This window comes from Schistocerca americana, chromosome 7 (assembly GCF_021461395.2).
Source record: "Schistocerca americana isolate TAMUIC-IGC-003095 chromosome 7, iqSchAmer2.1, whole genome shotgun sequence".
Classification (NCBI taxonomy): Eukaryota; Metazoa; Arthropoda; class Insecta; order Orthoptera; family Acrididae; genus Schistocerca; species Schistocerca americana.
The window spans coordinates 652,965-677,630 of NC_060125.1; the positions used below are offsets into that span (position 1 = coordinate 652,965).

At 38.6% G+C, this 24,666-nt stretch overlaps 1 protein-coding gene across 1 annotated transcript in view; it reads right to left on the reverse strand.

Annotated features, from left to right (window-relative positions):
• Positions 1-2,154: 2,154 nt before the first annotated feature.
• Positions 2,155-24,666, reverse strand: part of LOC124621929 (molybdenum cofactor biosynthesis protein 1-like) — a 42,064-nt gene continuing 19,552 nt past the window's right edge. The window contains exons 3-4 of the mRNA XM_047147435.1: positions 24,476-24,561; positions 2,155-2,210 (exon numbers count right to left, since the gene is read on the reverse strand). Coding sequence (XP_047003391.1) covers positions 2,155-2,210; positions 24,476-24,561 — 142 coding nt within the window. The remainder of the gene's footprint in view (positions 2,211-24,475; positions 24,562-24,666) is intronic.

A 24,666-nucleotide genomic window follows, 5' to 3' on the forward strand; every position in this document is an offset into this window, starting at 1 on the left:
TTCTTACAGTTTGTGCTTTCAGTGGCTCCTGGGAGACCAGTATTGGATTCTGATGCACCAGTGCAGGTTTTCTGTATCCCTTGGACCTTCACATTGACTATGAAACACAGAAATTGCATTGGGATTGAATACAAAAGTGACAATGCTGACTTAAGTACAAGAAGAGTGAATCTTCTAAGAGTTTGTGGTTTGAGAGGCTCCTGGGAGCTAACTCGTTACAATACACCCAGGAAGTGGAGAGGAACCCGCACTGGACACCTCAAAAGGCTGAACATTGGGAATAATTGTAGATGTAGCTAAATGGAATATCTGAAGGGAAGTAACAGAATAATGTGTACTAGGATATGTCAAACCTGCCCAAGTCCTCTACAAAGGATACCAAGGGTCTAAATAATTTTTTGATAACATTTTGTATTTAAAAATATTTGTGTGTATAAATTGTTCATGTTGATGTAAATTTGACATTTTAAGAAATGGTCATGCTTAGGAACAATATAAGAAATAGGCGTTATGTAAAAGCCAGTGTGCTTTTGTTTGAAACGAAAATGGCTATGGAGAGTGGAAAAGGTTCGAAAGGCGAATTGGCGTGCTACCTTGAGCAAGTGCGGGAAGTAAGTCACACAGTCTGTAGGCAGTAGTGATTGAGGTAACTCCTTTGTGGAGCAGAAGCTTTGCCTGCAAATTTTCATAAAAATCCCTCGGTTGAAGACTGCAAACAGCTTGCAGCATAGCTGCGAGTTGTTGAGCTACTGTATGTAGAACTGAATGAAGCCAAGTAGAGAAATTGGGCCCATACAGCAAGAAACTTGCAGGCTGTAGTGTGTGTAGTTTAGCCGTCATAACTGTTCGCCACACCCAAGCCTACAGCCCACAGATAAGATTTTTTTCTATTTTTACCTTTGTAGGGCATGAACCATTAATTTAAACTGTGTTTTAATAATCATTCTTGAACTTTACGGAAACTGGTTCACCCTGTTATTTCATCTTAATCATACATCTGTATAGGGTTCCTTCCTGGTGTTTGATTAATCCGAGTGTCCTGTTTTACAGACTTATGAAGTTCCAAGTTAATATAAAGAGGCACCATTTAAATAGCTTTAGTGTAAATAATAAAAATGTTTTCTTAACTATTGCAAAGTGTTGTAGTTTGGTTACATAAAATTCAATCAGAGTGAAGCCAAGTTACTAAAACCTGTTAGATGGCTATACAGAATTAGTTCAAAGAATAACAGCTTTTGAAAGTTAATTCCACCAAGAAAGAGGTTTTCTTTAAGTGAAATGTTCAGTTAAAAAGTGTGTGCTTTAGTGTCTAAGTATTTAAGTTTCTTGATCATGGAAAGTGCTTTTCTAAAGGTTGTCCCCCCCACCCCGGCTAATTTTTTTTACCTTCCTCGAAGTTATCTACTGGGCCTTTTCTTTTTTAAAAACATAATGCATAAAGATGTAGCCCAAAATTGTTTAAGTGGGGTAATTTATTTGAAGAGCCAAACTAAACAGTAGCAAGAAAGTAGGCAAAATTCACATTTCTGCTTCTCCAATACTTCACTATTCCATTGCCAGGATAGGTTGGTGACCATTAAGTACATGTTTCATACCACTAAATGAACTTGGAAATGAGTTGTCCTAGCTTCAGTATATTATTATTCATACTGTGTTTCTATCTAGCCACTGGGTAAGATCTTAGGAAAAGAAGTGAATAGTCCAATTTACTTATCCATTAGATGCAACACACGGTAAATCCTGTAAGAAGGATAACTCTATTGATTATCTTTTCCTATAAACAGGACTATCCTTCCATAGTGTATTTTATTTGGAAACTAAATTAAATTTTAGTAAGAGGGTTATACGTGGCAACATAGAGACAGGGTTTCTGTTATTTATGTAAAAGCATGCTAATATCATAATGGTAGCGTTATAAGGTCCTATTAATGTGTGGTCATGACATTTGTTAAATGTCTCACCACATTCCTATTGAAACTATTTACTCTTCTTGTAAATAACACCTATGACAATTTTATACAAATGACCACTAAGACTTTGCTCGTCAACTTTCATTTAGGTAACAGCGATCTTTAGATGTATTTAAATCAGTACTGTTAAGAAATACTGACTAGCTTTATTTTCAAGAATCTCAAGTTTAAGTTATACATACTGTTATCCTCCAATAAGAATCATTGGCCGATTCTTCATCTTTGACAGGTTTAGCATGCCTGCAATGCAAAACATTATCTTTTGTATTAACAGATGAAATCCAACTTTTTAAATTTAATAAATGCTTATACAAACATAAAGTTTCTTCAAAAAATGTATTTCTGACAACTTCCTGTCACAGATAATTTTCACTGAATGTTGCAACCCAGTTATATTGCTGATGAGAAGCAAATGTTGATCTTTTCCCTCTCTTCCTTCACCATCTCCTGTTTTCAGAATGAGATTTTCACTCTGCAGCGGAAACGAGGTACTGGCAGAAGTAAAGCTGTGAGTACCGGACGTGAGTCGTGCTTTGGTAGAGCACTTGCCTGCGAAAGGCAAAGGTCCCGAGTTCGAGTCTCGGTCGGGCAAACAGTTTTAATCTGCCAGGAAGTTTCATCTCCTGTTTTGTTCACCTTGACATATTTCTACCAAAAAGACTACCCCAATGGATCCACTGCTTATATTTAACACACAGTAAATTCAGTTCAAATATTTCCTTAACACAGGATGTGCATTGACGAGCTTGAATTAATCAGAAAAATATAAACAGATACTAACCATTCCACAGCTCTTACAAAATACTTGCATTAAGTAATCATCAAAGCTACTTTTTGTACAGCAAGAGGACTAACAGTCAAAATGGTGCTACATGCTACAGGCAGTGCAATACAATTTATTTTACTCATTGCTACAGCAATAAATGTACTTATAAAAATATTCAGACTTAGACTATAATCAAATACAGAGAGAGAAAATATTCTAACTAAAGAGATATAGCAGCCATAGGCAGAAACAAATAAAAAAACTGATACTAATCTTAGCTTTGAGGACCAAAAGTTTCTTCATCTGGAAAATGTAAAAAGAGAAATGAGACTGTTCAAGAATTAAGGATGAAAATTCAGGATCTTGAGTCAAGGAAGATGGATGGTTAAATGAATGAAAAAACTAGACTGGACATGATGAAATTGAGTTGCGAAAGAGCAGCAGATGATGTAATTTTAAATGCTGAGAAATAAGATCTCTTCAAGAGGAGCCACCAAAAGGTCAAATAAGTGAAAAACAAGCTGAAAATACCGGTAAATGGGCTAAAATGGCGGCAAATAGATAAACGAAACAGAAAGATAGTGCTGAAGAACAGGCAACCAAACAACCACAACAACAACAACAATAATAATAACAGCACATTGTAGCAATATATAATAGCAGTCCCACAACATCTGGAGGAAGATTTTCCACTAACAGAACAATAAATTCATGAAGCCATCAAATCATTCCAACACTTCAAAGCAACAAATGAAGACTCCACTACAGAAAAATTATTGAAATAGTCAGAAGACACAAATGATCTACGACTGCTGTTTGAGAACATTTGGAAAGCTGAAGAGATTATGGAAAGCATTAATTCACAGCTATGAAAAAAAGGGGACACACAAAATGTCAACAATTGCAGAGATGCCTCACTTCTGCCAGTGGTATACAAAATATTATCAAAAATTCTCTGGACAGAGTTGTAGAAACTTTAGACAAATAACTGGGAGAATCTCAAGGAGCTCTAGAAAGGGAATACCCTGCACAGAACAGATGTTTATTAGAAAATCGATAATTCTCCACATACTGTTAATCACCAAACCTATAATAGTATCATGTATTGGTTTCAAGAAAACATTTGATTTGGTAGGCAGAGAAATTATAGGTAAAATCATCAAAGAATTTTGTGTTAAAGCAAACATAATCCTCAAAACACTAGCAAATAGGATGGCAGAAGCTAAATTTATGGGAGAAGTATCTCAACCATTTGAAATAAAAACTGATGTTAGACAAAGGGACAGTTTATCACCTTTACTGTACACTGCATTCTAGAAAAAATAGAAAGTATCTGGAATTTGGAGAAAAAAAAATCACAAAATTGAACCAATAATTTTAGGATGAAAAACAAATGGAATTAAGGTAAACTGCCTGGCTTCTGCAGATGATTCTGATATACTTTCAAAAAATCTGGCAGAAAGTTATTGAAAGAAATCTTTTGGAAGAAATAGCAAAGGGAGCTGGTCCCAAAATTTCAGCTGAAAAAACAACATTGATGACAATTTCAAACAATGCATCAACACTCTTAGAAAAACAAAAATGTAAAATAGCATTAGGAAGTAAATTTAAATATATTGGACAAACTGTACAACAAAATGGACTAGAAGAATTAACAGTAGATGCAAGAGTCAGAAAACTGGAGAGAGCAAATCGTTTGACAAAGGATATTTACAACAAGAAATGTACAACTAAAAAAACAAAACTAAGACACTATCCCACAGTGGTATGACCAGGATGTTTATATGGTTGAGGATGCCTAATGATGAACTATAAGCTGGACAGAACAGAGGTTCCTCAAAGGAGCATTATTAGAAAATAATGGTTGCAATACAAGCTACAGATGGCTGGAAAATGAGAAGTAATGAGGAGATCTACAAAAATTTTGAGAAAATATCAGAAGTAATGGCTAAAAGAAGATTAATCTTTTTTAGAGACCTCTACTGAATGAGTAGTTCTGGAAGAAGGAATCAATGATAGCATGGATTACAGAAATAAGAAAGAAACAACATCAAACAATCAGAAATAATAGAAAGAAACCTTTTTACAGATAAAATACTGAATTTAAAAGGATCATCACCTCTCCAAGATCAAAATTAATTTCATCCCTCTCAATAAGACCGTGAAAACCGGAAATAAAATTCATAAATATGATATTGCGAAGCTCAAAATCAATCAAAACATATTGGAACAATGCCACCAGTAACTGACAGTTGAATCCCATAAATGGGCAGACATTGACTCCATGATCCAACAAGCAGCTAATACTAAAATCCTGACAGCTAAAAAGAGGAATCATACATGGTGGAATGAGGTTTGTGGTGAGGTGGTGGGCCAAACAGCAAGTGCATGGAAAAAGTGGAACTCTACCAGGAGACCTGATGATTTTGATGTATTCCATGAAGTTCGAAAATATGCAGCCAGAACTCTACGAAGGGCTAAGCAGTTGCATGAGAAACAGCAGTTATAACAGATCGATCAGCGTTTCCAGATAAACAATGTCAGAGACTTCTATCAGACGTTCAAATCGAATTTGAAAGGATACCAAGCCCCTAGTTTTTGTTTTAGAGACGAAAATGGAAAGCTCAGTGTTGTGTACATAGTTCCGCATATTCAGCGCATACACAAATTTCCCACTAGAGTGAGCCCCGCTAAGCACAACAGCGCAGGCGCAGCACTCGTCCATCTCCGCACTACGAGATGGCGCTGCCACAGAGACGGACCAAATTCTGCTTCCGCCGATCCGCGTATTAATATGTAACACAGCCAATGAGATTGCTGCTAAGATAGAACACTTTCTCCTCGCGCATCACACTCGCGCAGTGATACATGAACGTGCGAGGTATTATAACGAGTGTAAAGACCTTCAACCAGTCAGTCTGCATTTGTCTGCACCAGTCTGCATTAGTCTGTACCAGTCTGCATAGTCTGTACCAGTCTGTACGAGTTCTACAATTGTCTGTACCAGTCCATAGTCAAGATTCAGTCTGCGCCTAATAAGATTACCATATTCCTGTACATTGCCATGAAGATAAATGTATAGACACTTTCGTCAAGTACCCGAGATATATGTGAGAATAAGATTAATGTATCAATACCAAAGGAACTTCAGATTGTCAATTGTAAATAGCATCCAGAACCAAGTTAAGTAATTTTTCTATTTGTTATTATTTTAATAAATGTATGTGAAAATTAATCAAGTTCTGTTTAAAGTTGGTCACCATCAATCTGCTACTCTAAGTGTGCAAGTGGCATTTCTATCGTCTGACCTAATGGCAGAAGATAAACATGCCATGATAAGACCACGAGACATATTGCTGACACTCGCTTACTTCGTTAGAGCAACAAGTCAAATAATCTGATGGTGTGTGCACTGAAGGTCTTACAGTACACACACCACACTCGGCCTGACCAACAAAAAAACTGCAAGATAATGTCTCGTTACTTTGAAAACCTACTTAATTGTGATGAACCGAAAGAAAGATTCCCTGTATGTGCCCCAATCCACAAACTACCCCTCATCTCCATCTAGTAAAGAGGAGACCAAAGAGATCATCAACAACTTTAAGAATAATAAGGCAGCTGGAGAGGATTCAATAGTGGTGGAACTACTGAAGCTGCCAAATAATGAAACTCTAGATATACTAGTCCAACTTTTTGAGGAGATCTGGAGAGCTAGGATGATACCAACTGAATGGCAGTCAGCTTTAATCCATCGTCTACACAAAAAAGGTGATAAATAGAATGTCAATAACTATAGGGGTACCTCTTTAGTATCTGTTCCATATAAGATTCTCTCGAAAGTGATACAGAATAGAATAGAAGATCATTGTAACCAACTGATTGGGGACTATCAAGCTGGTTTCCAAAAGGGTGATTCTTGCGCAGAACAGATCTTTAACCTGAAGAACATCATGAGGTACAAAAAAGAATTGGAAGAAATAACTATGTGGTCATGTTTGTTGATTTTCAGAAAGTATATGACTCCATCGACTGACATGCATTAATGAATATTTTGGAAAAGTTTGGGGTGGATAATACATCAAGAAAGCTGATCAAACAAACTCTTGCTAACACAGTGTCGAAAATTAAACTTATGGGTGAGGTATCTGAACCCTTTACAATCAGAACGGACATAAGACGAGGAGATGGACTATCCCTCTCCTTTTCAATTGTGTCTTGGAAAATGTCATTCGAGAGTGGAGAAAGTTATTAGCCCAAGAAGAAACAAATGAAGAGTGGTTCAGACTTGGTCCTAAGAACAAAGGGGTGTGCATTGACTGCTTAGATTTTGCGGCTGACCTGGCCATTTTTGCTAACAACATAGAGTCAGCAATCAACAAGATAAATAGGCTGTCAGAAATTGATGAAAAAAGTTAGACTCCAGATCTCTATTCAAAAGACAAAATATATGACGAACATCTGTGACGGACCTGAATGGAAGATAACCAACCTGGGAAAAAATCGGATGAGTTAAGAATTTCAGGTATCTCGGTGAAGTCATCCACCAGGAGAATGGATTAAAAGAAGAAGCAATTGTCGGGATGAGGAAGTTAGACCAAGCATACCAACTGACAAAGAATACTTATAACAAAAAGTCTATGAGTATATGGGCCAAGTTCCAACATTATAATACAGTTGTACAACCTGAGGGCTTATAAGCATCCAAAACTTTGACCACGAATAGACAAGGTCAAGCTGAGTGGCTGGAAAAGCGTGAGTGTAGGATATTAAGGAAAATCCTAAGGTAATAGATGGGTCGATGGACAATGACGAATGAGAGCAAATGAGGACACGTGCAGTGAGACAGAACCTATCACAGCATCCATTACAAAGAAATGATTGTTATTTTATGGTCATCTCATGAAAATGGACGGTGATTGACTAACAAAAAGAATACAGAGTTTCATCCTATCTAAGAAAACGAGGCCGAGATGGTTCAAAGAATGTGAAAAAGATCTTAAGCAGATTGGTATCTCAGAGAGAAATTCCTGAAAGGAACAAATTTAGAAGATTGGTGACCAACTACCAAGGTTTTAACATGGCATCAACATCCGAAAGACAGTGAGGACCATTATCTGAAGAGCATAAAAAGGCACTTCTTGCAGGGGCTCAGAAGATACCGGCAGGAAGTCAAAGCTGGAGCAAGAACAAGACCTGGACACTAGAGTGAAGTCGGTTGTTACCACGCAGTCCGTAGAGACTCACCTCAATAAAAAAAATAAGTAAATAAAAATAAAAGGCTTTCAATGCAGAAGAAATAGGGGATTGAGAACAACACGAATAGAATAAAGGGGGAAAAACATGAGGAGGAGATGGACGAGTACTGGAAAAACAGGAGACGACAAGGGAAGAAGAAGAAGTGAAGTTATTACATGATGAGAGATGGTGATTGGATTTGATTTGATTCAGTTTTCATTACATACACCGAAAAAATGAGATGATTCTCGAGGGTGTGGAACATGTCAGAATGTATAACACAAAACATTTTAATATAATGAATACTACCCTGATCATTTGTCATGAGATTGTCAAAATAGGTGAATACAATACAATAAACTGGAAAAGCTAATATTTACAGGATTAATACGCTGTCAGAATGAAACATTGTTATGCACTATTAATAAATTTATCATACACAAAATACCTAATTTTGACTGTTGCAACCAAGTGCTGTCAAAACTTAAATCTAACATATTTTTACTTAAGCTGGCCTAACAGTCTCTGTTAGGATATTCATCTATAGAGTAGAAGGCATTGCCTATCAAAAAGTCATTCAAACTCTGTTTAAACTGTGCTTTATCTGAAACCAAGTTTTTAATGGTTGCTGGTAATTTATTGAAAATGTGTGTTCCTGAATATTGGACCCCCTTTTGGACCAACATAAGTGATGTTAGGTCTTTATGTAGATTTTTCTTATTCCTAGTATTGATAATATGTATTGAGCTACTTGTTGGAAATATAGATATATAACTTGCAACAAATTTCATTAAGGAGTAAGTATACTGAGAAGCAATGGTTGGAATTCAAAGTTCCTCGAATAGGTTCTACACGATGTTCTTCAAAGACTGGTCCCAGATACTCCATTGCACCATTCACCGAACCTGATAACCCCGAGCCGTCAGTAACAAAAATTAAGTCTTGCTTAAGAGATTTACAACACTACATGCACTTGTTACCAAAGTCTCATTTACTTTTAGAGCTATCTGTTCCACTTCCTTTTTGGCCCCACTTCTCTCTGTCTTCACTATATCTGAAACAGTTCTTATTTTGTTGCCCGATACAATTATCATTTTCTCTTAATAAAGCTACTTCGATTTCTGGATTACTTGATTCAATATTTTGCAGTATTCTTTGTAATGCATTACAATTCTAATATCAGAAACATTCCTAGATAGTAGATACAGTCTCCTTTTTGCCCCACATGATATCTTTATTCCTTGTATAATCCATGGTTTATCTTTTGACTTCTGTGTGATCTGAGTTACCTTTAGGGGAAAACAATTTTCAAAAGAGGAGGTAACTTTATTAATAAATGCTTTGCATTTTCCATTTGAGTCAGGTAAACATCTCTCCAGTTCATGTCTTTGAGCAATTTCCTGAATTCCTCAATTTCTGGCTTATTTATTATCCTCCTGTACTCAGATTTAATATTTTTTTATCCTGACAAGTTTCAACATTTAACACAAGATGCTGCACGTCGTGATCAGATAGTCCATTTACTATTGGTTTTGTGATATGATGTTTTTCCCCTAGATTTGTTCATAAAGATATTATCAATAGCAGTCTCAGAGCATTTACATATCCTAGCTGCAAAGTTCACAATAGGAACTAAATTGAATGATAGTGTTAAAAACACCAGCAACCACTATTTCCCCTTCTTTTGTTTTTTACACAAGCTATTCCTTTCGCTTTGTGAAATGAAGCACTGCCTAGTTCCAAAACACAGGACTACTATGACAAGGTGAAATGTTCTCAGAGTGCTACATGTATGATAGTAAATGTAATCAGCACTATAGTTGTTTTCTGAGTAGTTATGCTGTGTGTGTTTCATTCAATCAGATGAAATGGAATAAAATCATCAATTTATTTATTTGGGCTCTTTATCACCAAGATACATTCAATGTTGGTTGAGGTTTATCTTTTGAATTCACTCCAGTGTAGATTGTCAAAATTTTATCAGTTGTCAATGTACTTGTAACACAGTTTCCGAATTTACTGCCATCCAGGAAAGTATCGCACTCAAATTATTCTCAGAGACTGAGAGATGGCTGAAACCGAGAGCAGAAAGCTCTGACATATTTAGTGATTAATGGAATATATATCAGAAAGGCAGGTTAGACACTGTAGGAGAGGGAGTGTCCATTGTCTCTATTGAGGTCAAAGCTGATTGTGACAGTGAAGTTATCTGGTTGCGTATAACAAGTCTAGGTGAAATCACGTTAATTAATGGATAATCAGCCACCCAGTTCTGCTATGACAGTTTTGGAGCCATTCACAGAAAGTCTACAGACAGTAGCACATAAATACCTAGATCATGCAATACTAGTTGGAGGTGAATTTAGCCTACTGAGTATAGATGGTAGCCTATGGCTTCATTGCAGGGGGTGCAGTCAATCTTGTGAAGCACTTTTGAATGTGGTTTTCGAAAATTGTCTTGAGCACCTAGTTTGCCATGCCACATGCAATGGAAATATCTTAGACCTTGTAGTTACAAACAGGCCAGATATCATCAATGACTTCAGCATAGAGATGGGGATTAATAATCATGATAACATAATAACAACTAAGGTTACAAAAATTAATAAATCAGTCAAGAAGGCTAGGAAAATGTTCATGCCAGAAAGAGCAGATAAGCAGATGTTAGCATCTTACTTAGACAGAACTGACATCACTTAGTTCCATTAAGATGGACGTAGAGAGATTATGGTCAAAGCTTAAACAGATCGTGAATTGCACTCTCAACAAGTCTGTACCTAGTAAACGAATTAAGGATGCAAAAGAGCCACTGCGGTTTAACAATGAAATTTGGAAAATACTGAGGAAGGAAAAGCTACTGCACTCTTGGTTCAAAAGAGAATGCCAAATGGCAACAAGGAAAGGTTACTACCACTGTCATACCTCAGCAAAAGATCTGGCTGAGAAGCAGGGGAATTTATTGTCCTATGTAAAATCACTAAGTGAGTCAAAGAATTCCATCAAGTCACTTGACCAGTCTGGTGTGGCAGTAGGAGATAAATGTTTTAAATTTTGCATTTAAGAAATCATTCATGCAAGAGAATCATATAAACATACCGTCATTTGACAATAGCACAAAGACACCTAACAACAATCACCTGTAAACATGTGCCATGTCAGTGCTCTTGGAAGAGAGCTGTGGCAGTGACACGGCTCTGTTGTTGTTCCTGTGTAGTGATCTGCAAAGACGGGGGGGGGGGGGGGGGGGGGGGGGGGGGGGGACGGGTAGAGATTCAAGCAGTGATGAAGTACTTCATAAAGATAGGTATGAAAGCGAAGGACATTCATGCTGATTTCCAGAATACACCAGGGGCTCTGCTCCTTTGTCTTCAACTGTTGCCAAGTGGATAAATGAATTTAAATTTGGTCAGGAGGGCTTAGATGATGATCATCCATGAATAGGTCAGCCAAGATGTGTCACTACTCTAGAAATCATCGCAAAAGTGCGCATAATGATCAAGGAGGATCACCAATTTAGAGTGCATGAAATTGCTCACGCTTGCCAGATGTCATCTGAAAGGTATTCACAAGATGGGTGCCGCGACTCTTGATGCTGGGTCAAAAACACATGAGAATGGACATATCACAACAATGTTTGGCCTGTTTTAGGAGAAACAAACAAGAACTTTTGTGCTGGTTTGTGACCACGAGGAAACTTTGGTTTACTACTATACCCCAGAGACAAAGCAACAATCAAAGCATTGGAAACATGCTGAATCTTCGCCGCCAAACTCCTTCAGCGGGGAAGGACATGGCGTCAGTGGTCTGGGATGCGCCACCAAATTCCTTCAGCGGGGAAGATCATGGCATCAGTGTTCTGGGATGAGAAGGGGATTCTGTTTGTACTTTATCTCCCCACTGGGCAAACAATTACTGGAGAATACTATGCTAACCTTCTGGACAAATTGCAACAAAAGATATGAGAAAAAGGCCAGGTTTAATAAGGAAGAAAGTCATCTAGCATCAAGCCAATGCACGCTCGCACGCATGTGCCATCGCCATGGTAAAATTACACAAACTAAGGTATGAATTGTTGCCACACGTGCCTCTTCCCTAAACTGAAAATTTTTCTTTGTGGATGAAGATTCACTTAAATTAAGAATTGATAGCCTGAGTTGACAACTATTTTGTAGGCCTGGAGGAAAATCATTGTCGAGATGGGATCAAGGTATTGGAACACTGTTGGACCAAGTGAATTAATCTACAAGCAGGGTACATTGAAAAACAAAAAAGTTTCAGTGACATAAGTACTTTTTTTCTATTCTGTTTCAAGAACTTTTCAAACCACCCTCGTAAGCATCCCTGACACCTGAAATAATTAAAAACAAATAAGTCACCAGTTGCAGATGGAATCTCAATTTGGTTTTACAAAGAGTGCTATATGGCACTAGACCCTTACTTAGCTTGTATTTATTGTGAATCTCTCACCCAGCAGAAAGACCTAAGCAACTGGGGAAAAAATACAGAGGCGTCTCCTGTATATACGAAGGGCGAAAGAACAGACCCGCGAAATTACAGACCAATACCCGTAACATCAGTTTGCTGCAGAATTCTTGAACATATTCTGGGTTTGAATCTAATCAGTTTCATAGAGACCAATAAGTTTATGTCCACAAATCAGTACAAAGCATCACTCATGGGCAACTCAGCATGCCCTTTTGTCATACAATGTCTGTTCAAAAAATTCCAGAACTTTGTCCACAAAATTTTCTATGCTTATCTTTTAGTTACTATGGATTGTCTCCTTCAAAATACTCTACTCCAAAATTGATACACTGCTCCCAATATCATTTCCACTTCCAGGAGCAGTCTTGACACACATCTTGCTGGGTCGCATAAAGTGTCGTCTGCGAATTTTCTTTTATCTCATCTACCATTGCAAAACTTCATCCTTTTCACCTTTGGAAATAAAAAGAAGTCTGCAGGGGTCATACTATTCTCACAAGGAACATCTCAGTCTCATTTGTAAGATCCAAAAAGTTTTTTTGGTCTTGACTCATGAGCGTGGAATGAACTTGACGGCAACACAATGCATTCCAAGATGCTGTGTCATTTCATAATATGATCCAATTGAAATGTTACATTCTTCTACAATCTCTCGGACAGTGAATCTTCGACTGGCACACACAATTTCGTTGACGTTCCTGACACAAGCATCATCAGTGGACATCTAAGAGCGTCCTGAACAAGGATCATGTTTGACTTTTGTAAAGCCATTTTTAAAACGTGTGAATAATATGTAACACCGAGTATGGCTTAAGTACTCATCGCTATAGGCTCCCAGCATCATTTGGTGTGTCTCTGTAAAGGTTTTCTTGAGTTTCACACAAAATTTAATGCAGATGCATTGCTCCTCTAACTTTGCCATCACAAAATTCACAAACCCAGATTCCATATTTCTTGATTTCCGAGAAGCATTTGACATAATGACTCAATGCAGACTTTTAACAAAGGTACAAGCACATGGAATACATTCCCAGACATGTGAGTGGCTCAAAGACTTCTGAAGTAATAGAACCCACTACATTATCCCGACGGTGAGTGTCCATCAGTGACTGGGGTATCATTAGGATCGTTCCAGGGATGTGTGATAGGAGCACTATTACTCATATTTTCTATGTGCATAACTGATTTGATGGACAAAGTGGACAGTAATCTGTGGTTGTTTGCTGATGATATTGTGGTGTATGGAAGGTGTCATCGTTGAGTGATTTAGGAGGATAAAAGATGACCTGGACTAAGTTCCCAGTTGGTGTGATAAATGACAGCTAACCCTAAATGTAGAAAAATATAAGTTACTGCAGAGGAGTTGGAAAAACAAATCCATAATGCCAGAATCCAGCATTAGTAGTGTCATGAATGAAGAAGTCACATTGTTTCAATATCTGGACGTAACATTGCAATGTGATATGAAATGGAACAAACGTGTGAGGGTCATGGTAGGGAAGGCGAATAATCATCTTTTGTTTGTTGGGTGGATTTTACTACAGTGTGGCTCAGCTGTGATGGACATCACATATAGGATGCTAGTGTGATCTCTTCTTGAGTACAGTTTGAGTGTCTGGTATCCGCAAGGGGTCGAATTAAAGCAGACATTGAGGTAATTCAGAGGCAGGATACTAGATTTGTTAACAGTAGGTTGAAACAACAACATACAAGTATTATGGAGATGTTTCTGGAACTCAAATGGGAATCCCTGGAGGGATTTTGAGGAACACTGTGCTGACTGCAGAACAATTCTGCTTGCACCAACATACATTATGCGTAAGGACCACAAAGATAAGAGACAACAAATTAGGACTCATAGAGAGGCATATAGACATTCACTTTTTCCTCACTCAATTGGCAGATGGAACGGGAAAGGAACTGACTACAGTTGAAATAAAATTACTTGATAGTTGGCACTTCAAACGCCAATAAGAGTAGTCAGCGTCACACTTGAACTGTCTGCTGTTGCCAAACTCCACCAAAATTGGCCAGTCACTTCCAATTCCTGGTTCAGCATTCTTTCTTGATGTATTTGTATCCCGAATTACGAGCACGACACTTTTATTATGTATTTCATGACACGCAATAGCTACACCAAAAACAACACACATTAACAATGCTAATGAAAGACACACATTTCATTCATAGCACTAACCAAACACTACTGAATAACTCAGCACAAGGTGTGATTCTGTATCATACATATAGTTATCATATTCACAGAGATCATCTTACATTAGATAAGCTTTTCACTACACTGCGTGAAACTGAAATTTTTAAGGTTGCAATTCATAGTTGCAACTGGGTCACTACATTCACGTATATAAATACTTCATGCAGTGCTGTGGCATAGCACAATGGTTGGCAGATTAATCTAATATGTAGCATGTTGTAGGTTTGAATCTCATCAATGTAGCAAAATTTTTATTTTTAAATCTAACCAAAAGAGTGTGATTATTATTTTCATTCAATTAATTGGTTTAAATATATTTTTTTCTATTTTTAATAATTTGCTGCATCATTTTTCATCATTGTTTTGACTGTTCTATTTGGTCTAATTTTTCTTCCTGTCATTATTTCTTCATTTGGAATCTGCCTCAGTCATCTATAATCCACGACCAAGTGCCCACATGGACTGTTCACTGGTTTCTAACATGGCAGCATGTGCAGCTAGTGTAAGGATAGTTACAGGTAACAAATGACATGGAGAAATTTCAATTTGCTTTCAGCCCTGAAATTGAGTTTTTGTTGTCGTGAGTTTACCCTTAAGGGTTAGGTTTAATTCCCATGAACAAAGCGATCATGATATTAGTACTGCTGCAGACTGTTGACCACAATTTTCTCGGCTGGGTTAGGACACAAGTTTACAGTCAGGGATACAAAACGGGTCGTCTGCCCCAGTTCAGTCACTGGTCACTTTAAATCAATAGTCGACAGAGCATCCAACAATTCTGACATACCTTGCACCAGCCACTAGAAAAATTGCTCTGTGTTAAACATTTAACATAATTTGTGAAGTGAGCTGCTTGTTTGTTGTCACCTGTAACCAAACGGTAGCTGGTAGCCAATGTGGCAACATTGTTGCAGCAAGTGATTGATGTCAACTATCAAGTAATTTTATTTAGACTATTGTAGTGAGACAGGGTACCTTCTGCCATGCACCATATGGTGGCTAGTGGAGTATGTATGTAGATGTGGAATCACATCCCATCTGGAAAGTCAGCCCTTGATCTGCAGTTCTGGGTAACTTTCTCAAAATCTACCCTTTTTCCTAGACCTATCCTTCACCCCTCTTCCTTCCACTTCAACCCTTCTGCCTGAAGAATGAGCTACTGGCTCTGAAGCTCGCCTAATTATAATGTTCTTTTATGTGTGTGTTCTGCCGCCACTTAGCAAGTAGGTTGTTTATCTATCCAATTCAGTTATCATGTAAACAAAAGCTGCATTTAACACACCAAGTCTCTTTTACCAATCACTTTTAATATGTCCTACAGAATGTACTGTCTATCCTGTCCTTTTTCGAGATTACTGTTTTGTTGTACTTTTCTACAGGCATCATCTTACTTATTAGGAGTCAGTTCCTTCATGTTGTTGTTGTTGTTGTGGTCTTCAGTCCTGAGACTGGTTTGATGCAGCTCTCCATGCTACTCTATCCTGTGCAAGCTTCTTCATCTCCCAGTACCTACTGCAACCTACATCCTTCTGAATCTGCTTAGTGTATTCATCTCTTGGTCTCCCTCTACGATTTTTACCCTCCACGCTGCCCTCCAATGCTAAATTTGTGATCCCTTGATGCCTCAAAACATGTCCTACCAACCGATCTCTTCTTCTAGTCAAGTTGAAGAGCTGCATGTCCTCGGGAAAAATTATGGCTGTAGTTTCCCCTTGCTTTCAGCCGTTCGCAGTACCAGCACAGCAAGGTGTTTTGGTTAATGTTACATGGCCAGATCAGTCAATCATCCAGACTGTTGCCCCTGCAACTACTGAAAAGGCTGCTGCCCCTCTTCAGGAACCACATGTTTATCTGGCCTCTCAACAGAAACCCCTCCGTTGTGGTTGCACCTACGGTACGGCCATCTCTATCGCTGAGGCACGCAAGCCTCCCCACCAACGGTAAGGTCCATGGTTCATGGGGGGAGTTCCTTCATAGTCAACAGTTAAGGAATGGGTGGCTGAATTCATATGTGGCATATGTCTCTGTAAGATGACTCATGAACTACTTCCTAGAATTACAATCAAATATGAAAATGCTGAGAAAGAACACAGTGTGATATTGCAAGATCAGTAATTAAAAAGATGTGCAAAACAGTTGATGCCGTGGCCATACCAGAAAGTGAGTGGCATGTCTGTTGAAGCCTGACTACAACCTAATATGAAAAACAATTTGGGACAATCTGACACACAACTGATTCTATGCACCAATCTGTTCCCGATGATGAAATGAAACAGCAGTTGCACAAAAATAGCCAAGGTGACTTAATCGGAGAGAAAGAGTGGTCATTGTTTTCTAGGATGCAAAAGGGATTGTATTTTAGATTAGCTTGCAAGACTGAAACAATACCTCACAAATACTATGCAAGTATTCTGACTCAACCGGATGAAAAAATATGGAGCCAAGACCCAGGGGGAAAAAAAAGTTTATCATCAGTGAAATGCATATGGTCACAAAGGCACTTTCACAATAGGAAAACTGGGAGTTTCAAGTGTGAAGTCTTCAAATAACTATTCCATTCTCCAATTTTTTCACATTCTGACTTTAGCTTCCTCTTCTTTTCTTTTTGTATGAATGATTCACTTAAGACTACATGCGTCACAGCTCAAAACCGCTTTGTGAGTCAACAACTGGATATGTTTTCACTGCTCTGTCTCTTGTAACTCTGTTGGACATGGAGGTAGCAAATGAGGATGTAGGATGTCCATGACATACTGCTGTGCTGTCAGAGTGACCTGAAGTCATATCCGATGCTGCCCCAAACGCCCTCTCCCTATGTCGTTGTCATACTCACTGACAACTGTCATTGCGGGTCTTGTAGAATGTGACTCACTGCTGATCACATGACAGGTGCAGGTGTGAAAGGGTTACAATGTGCTCGGCGTACTTGCAGCAATTCTCCCATGGGCTCGTCAGACACGGTCAACCGGAAGCTTGCTGACAAGCAAACCGCCCTTACGTACCCAAGCAGTCCAACATGGGGACACTACCACATCTGAATGTCTCACAAATCTGCATACTGCATAATTCAATCAGCCTGGCAAATGGAGACACACAATTAGGCCCCTTCAAATTTTGTTACGTGCTGATAATGCTGACTCACAGAAGTACAGGGCATCTGTGTCCTTAACAGGGATCACTCAACATCTTACGCTCTTCACATCTCTTATAGCTCCTACCATTCACGGTAACAATCCGAGACACAAACAAAGCTAATGCAATCTGGTGACCTTTTTATCCATTTCAGAGAGTTGCGACTCTCATAATTTACCACTGGTATGCACACTCGTGAAACTACGTTGCTTCAGGGAGCTTCCCTTTTTTTTCTTCAAGCAGTTTAGTTCTTTGAATCCATTTTTCTTGTAGCTCAGAATAATTATTTTATTGTGTAGCAAACTTACAGGCTAGCATTCTGGCCTGAGCTGTCTGAGTTGGTGGTCATGTGTGTGTGTGGTGTGCTTGCTTGTGTGAATGAATGGTGTGTATTTCTATTTCTTTTTCTGATGAAGGTTGTGGCCAAAAGCTTATGTGTAAGTGTCTTAACTGTGCCTGTCTGCATTTTAACGTGCCATCTTTATGGTAATTAGCACTCTATCTTTTCCTACACTGCTGATATTCCAACCTGTAGTTTCCATTGTTTGAACTTACGGTCTACTGTTTTATGTTGCAGTGCACTTCTACAAGTGTAATACACAAATGTTGCCTTAGGAAAGTGTCACAATAACATCCATGTCTACCGTTTGCTATTTTTTACGAAATAGCACGTCACACTCGAAATTTAACTTAGCCAATGAAATAAGTTTGAAGATTTATTGTGTGTAAGAGACACGAGGGCCCACTGTGTGGGAAATGTGGGAAGTTCTGTGCAGAGACGGAGTTATCCACAGACGCAGTAAGTCTTGGGAGCTATACGGGTGTTTAAACATCGCCACCTGCTGGGATGAGGGGCCACTTACTCTGAGGTGGCGCTGTGCCAGCAACGAGCTCGACCCATTGATTAGCACCACAGATGACAATGAGCAACCAGCTGCTTCTCTGTGCAGAGATATAAAATTTATCGATTTTGGACATCGGGTGACAATCTGTCACATGGAGAACAATGTTTACTCTGGCAATTTTAACACTAATCTAGTGTTCTGCAACATATTAATGTGAAATGTTGTCTATGATGTTGAAGAGTTTAAGTTAAACTGATATCTGAGAATTTGTTGTTTTTGTGGCACTATCTGGAAAATGGCCTCTCTTGCAGCTCCAAGCATAAATGTATAGTGAAGAAGAATAATTAGCACAGCACACTGGAACCGAGTAGGGATCCGGTTTACTGCTCGGCCATAAATTAGCATATTGTGAGTACACCAGAAGAGACGCTGTACACACTTGCATATACTACATACACAAGTACAAGCATCGATCAAGCTACTGTGAAACTGCACTCTGTGTGACTCATCACTACATCAGAATACTGTAAATGTGGTGATTCCAATTTCGTAAGGTCTCTTCCTGTTTGTTTTCATCAGTTGGATCTTATTTTTCAAGTATGTGGGAATCCAATGAGCTGCCTGTTTGGATACATTCTTTCTGTATGTCCCACAAGTTGGATTCTTTGGAGACACATTGTAACAAGAGTTTTTAGGAATTTGCCTGGAGATTTCACACTGGGTTCTGTGTGATGTATTCCATCTTTTATTCTTGGACCTAAGATTTTTACTACAATTTTACATTCTTCTAATTCAGTTTGCTGTTTTCATGTCTTGTGTTGGACAAAGAGTCTCTCTCATGCATAAAGAAATTCTAATTTGATCACTGTTGTGCAATGTTAGATTTTAGAGTTCCAGGAAAAATACTTTTAGTTAACTGAGAGACAGTTTGTATTTTCTGAAGTCTGGATTCTATGCCTTCTTTTCATTATGATGTTCAGTGGTCTTTTTCACCTAATTATTTAAACTCTTTATCACCGAATACTATGTTGTTGCCTATATAAGTTCACCCAGTGCCATTTTGGTATCGTCCATTAATTTTTTATCCAGGTGAAATTATTAGTCCAATTTTCCTAGATTGCTCCCTTAATATTTCAATTTGCTTTAGCACATCAGTGATGTTTTTGTCAATTAGTATTACATCATCGGTATAGGTTACACAATATAATTCTATCTTTAAGTTTACGTTCTAGTCAGTGTAATAGTGCACCTGCTCTTCTCCATTATCTTACAATTTTCTTAGGGGCATAGTTGAATAGCAATGTGTTATGCCATCCCATTTTCATATACTTATGTCTGTCTTAAATTACACTGCTTGAAAAAAAGTGAGACACTCAGAAGGTGGGGAGAAAACAAATTGAAACATAGCTAATTTAGAGGGTATGTGATGTTATTTCAGTGATAACAAAACAGAGTCAAATTTACACAGAACTTATCAGTTTGAGCCCACTTATCAACACAGCAATGCACCCTGTCTGGCCTGGACAGTGCGGGAGGATGTCGTAAAGCTGCTGCATACCCTCCTGAGAAAGGTGATCCACAACTGTTGTAACTGGACATTGCAATCATGGATACAGGCAGTGGGATGGAGTTGACGTCCATGTTGGTCCCATAATGTTCTATCGGGGACAGATATGGGGATTTTGCTGGCCACAGGAGTATATCAACATCACGCAGACAACTTAAAGAGACACACACTACATGTGGACAAGCACTGGCCTGTTGAAAAATAGCACCACAATACTATTACCCACTGCTGTACCATCAGAGTTCCCTCGGCCATTACAAGCCGTGACCTGAAGTCATACCCAATGGCTCCCCACACCATGGGACTGCTTTGTGACCCCCCCCCCCCCCCCCCCAAAATGTGGAAGAATGGGACCTCTCCCCATCTCCCCGGGTCACTGTCGAACTTCTCCACGATAGTCATTTGGAGCAGTGCAGGACTGGGACTCATTAGTGAACATAATGTGACACCATTCATTAGCAGTCCGTACTTCTCGATCATGGCACCACTTCACATGCAGTCATTTGCTTGGGTGTTAATGGCAGCCTATGTGCAGGACGGCAATTCCATAGTCTGGCTGCTCCTAGCTGTATGACACAGCATGTTGCAAGGAGTCTATTACAGTGAACTCCTGTTTATCCTAAATGATCGGGACGGTGGCCGGTTCCGATAACAAAAATTTCAGATAAATCAAAGTCCCCCTGTTTTCACATGTGAACACTCCAAATTGCATCAATATTGCGAAATACGATCGTAAAACGTGCGTAGGGTATGTAAAACGTTACTGATATGGTTGCAAATAACCCTGCACTTTTTTACTGAAAAAATTGTGTTGACATGTTGAAAAGGCACCAAACTATGATTGAAAACTCAAAGTTTTTAACTGCTGTATAACAAAGCTCGTTTATTTTGCATTCTTACAGAAAAAATCTCCCTTATTTGGCAGCAGGAAATAACAGGAGTTTTAATTTTATTACCTACTCTTTTGAGTAAAAAATAAACTACTGAACAAAATCATGAAACAAATCTAGAGATTACTCAAAGGAACAAAAAGTCTGTCTAGAGAAACTTTCAAGAAAATTAAAAAAAAAAAAAATCTTTTTAAGTTATGGACATAGAAGTTCTAGGATGCTTCATTAGAGTTTATTTTTTGGTAACGAAGTCACAAACGTCTTTTTTTTTTGTTTTTTTGCTTGAGAAACTATTGCTGCAACAATACATCTCCAACGTTGAAATCAAACTATTTCAAGATAAATCGTCTCCGCCTGTTGGCTGATGTACTCCAGGGCAGTTTGGATCACTTCGTAACAGAATGTGTGAGGAATATTTTTCTCTGATTCATCATCAGAAACATAGTCTTCTGACACTTTATGATCGGTCACAATTTGGACGATTTCATCCTCAGTCACATGAAAAAATGCCATTTTCTATCCACTCTTCAATGTCTTCGAAGTGTGTGTCTTTACAACCAGCTTCTCCAGTAAATTCACCAAAATTATGTCAGCTTGAGTTTCGGTGTTGCCTCCTCCTTCCCACCACTTAGGTTGCCTTACGATCTAAGAGTTTTTTCCAAGACCTAACAAGAGGAACTGGAGGAATTAGATTCCAAGCTTCAGCAATCAATGAATGACACTTAAAACATCGATTTTTTTAAGAGCTTCCACAAAATCATCTGCAGCATCAATCACGCCTATTAATTATTCCAGCATCTTGCGTCTGTAATGTTTTTCCATTGCCTCAAGAATACCTTGGTCCATTGGTTGACATAGAGATGTGACATTTTGTGGGAGAAATACAACTTTGATATCCCCATCTTGCAGATCACCTGGGTGAGAAGGAGCATTGTCCACAAGAAGTAGCACTTTTCAAGGAAGTCCTTTTCCTTCCATGTAATTTACTACAGTTGGAACAAACTCTGCCTGGAACCACTCTCTGAAGATGGCACTGTTCATACATGCCTTAAGACTGACTCGTGTACCTCAGTGGCAAACTGGTTGGTTGGTGTCTAAATGCTCTTGGTGTTTTGGATTTGCCAATTAAAGTAAGACACAGTTTATGATTGCCAGTGGCATTACTGCAAGCAAGGACAGTAAATCTTTCTTGGATTTTTTTGTATCCTGAAGCCATTTCTTCTTCTTTAGAGGCAAGGGTTTTCATTGGATGCATTTTGTAATTCAACCCAGTTTCATCACATTTGTAAAGTTGATTGCCAGTATAACCTCCTTTGTCAATGATTGTGTGCAGTTTCTTCTTAAAATCAGTGTAGCAGCTTCATCCCCAGATAATGATTTGGCACTGATGGCAATTTCATGAATGCCATGCTGCTTCTTGAAACGATCCTGCTGGCCATTACTTCCGAGCAATTCTTGCTTCTTTCCTTCAATCAGCTCATTTTGACAAAGTAGAGGACCTGAAACTGACACACCTTTGGCTCTTATTTATTCGTGCCACAAAAATAATGCCTCTTCTAACTGAGGATGTGCACCTTTTCTCATTGCTTTTCAAGATTTCACTGCGCTGCCCAATGCTTGGATGGAACAAAATTTTTAAATTTCTGATCAATTTGTCTTCCGATCAGTAATTGTACTCCTACTCTGCAGCAACTTTTGTGGGTGGCTCACCAGCATCAATTCTCTGCAAAGTGTGAAGCTCTTTTTCCAACAAGATCACATTCATTTTATGTTTCGTGCCTGTAGTCACGTTCAGTGTTCTTTCTACAGACACTCGACTGAGTCCTTTATGGTTTTTGGCCCCTTTTATCTCTGGACACTTTAAGGCACATAGTGGGAGCACGAAACCTCAAATCAGAAACACACAGATGCACAACTTGACAACACTCGAGATGCACTAGACAAACTTTTGACTTTTGAAACCAGGCTGTGGCAGCCATCAAATGAAAGCATTCGATACATCTATGCCATTTCCTCTGTTCTACCCAAGCCCACGTGGCAACACAACAGGGTGTTGTACATTCACTGTTACACACTCAGCTTTGATGTACCGACAACAAGTGGAAAGTGTTAGGCGGCGTACTCTAATTGTCGGTTTTGACAGGGCTACGTTGCGCTGCATAGAACAATACTGTATGTACTGTACTACCAAGGAGTTCCAATAGATGGCAGTGGCATGAAACCATGCAATACGAATAAGAAACACACTAGAGCTTCAACCAACACACGCACGAATTGACGATACTTGGACTTTTGACACGCACCAGTGCACTGATTAGCAGTAGATTGCCAAAAAACACCAGCAAATGCTTGGCTCCAGGTGCACGCAAACTGAAACTTGTCAAGTGTCAATCTAGCTAGCCAAAAGTGTAGCTGCACGAGAGTTTACTGTACTTGTTCTCAGATGGCAGTCACAGATGTGAACAGGTTACAATGTACTCAGTACACTACACAGTGATGCTCCCTTGTAGTGGTCTCATGTAGTCAACTGGAACATTGATGATGAGTATGCCCTTACTTTCCAACATCAGGCCACTGTCAGATCCAAATACTCCAAAAATACAGATGTTGCAAGGTTTAACCAGGCGACCAAATGGACATCCACAATGAGGTTTCTTTCAAACTCTCATCAGATAATGCTGTCTCACACCAATATGCAGCACCTTCATATCCTCCAGAGTGATGATTCATCTGACGCTATTCGCATCCCTTATATACCACATGATGCTTGCTAAACAGCAATAAAAACAAGGAACACTAATGAATAATGAAGGAAAAGACAGACTGTTACTTACCATAAAGAAGATACCTTAGGCTGCAGATGGGCAGAATTAAAAGACACTTACATAAAGCTTTCAGCCACAGCCTTCACCAGTAAGTAGTAATCTGCCTTTTCCAATATTGTTGATATTCCTACTGGAGTTTCCATTGTTTCAAGGACACTGATGCTTTTCTGTGAGTGTTTGCTTTATGATGTTTTCTGCATTTTAGCTTTTTTTTAAAAAAAAGAAAAAAAAAGAAAGAAAGAAAGAAAAAAAAAAAGATTTGTTGCTGGAAAACTTCTGAAGTCCAATAAAGGAGTTACAACAGCCATATATGGTTATCTGGTGGACCTTGCAGAACCAAATTCTAGGGCTGAAATATCTTGTTGACCAATGGGCATTAATCAGAATGAATACTAAATAAAAATTAAATCCAAGTTTACACAAAAAACACAGGTTCTAACACTGTTGTTTTTCGTTCTATTTTGCTCTTATGTTTGCTATGACTTGTTAAACAGAAATTTTCTTTCTATCTATAGAGTTACATTTGCTGTAATGTATCTTACCTCGATGTTGTTTCTTCCTTCTTCTCACTGCTGCCCCAATCATGGCAAGCAAGTCATCCTCACTGAATTTGCTTCGTATTGCATCTCTGAAACAACTGTTAAAACACCCGTTAAACAGTACCAGGCAATTACCACACAGTGAAATGTTGGTACACTAAAAAGGAAGAAAAACTTTGCAGAAATCTTCAACA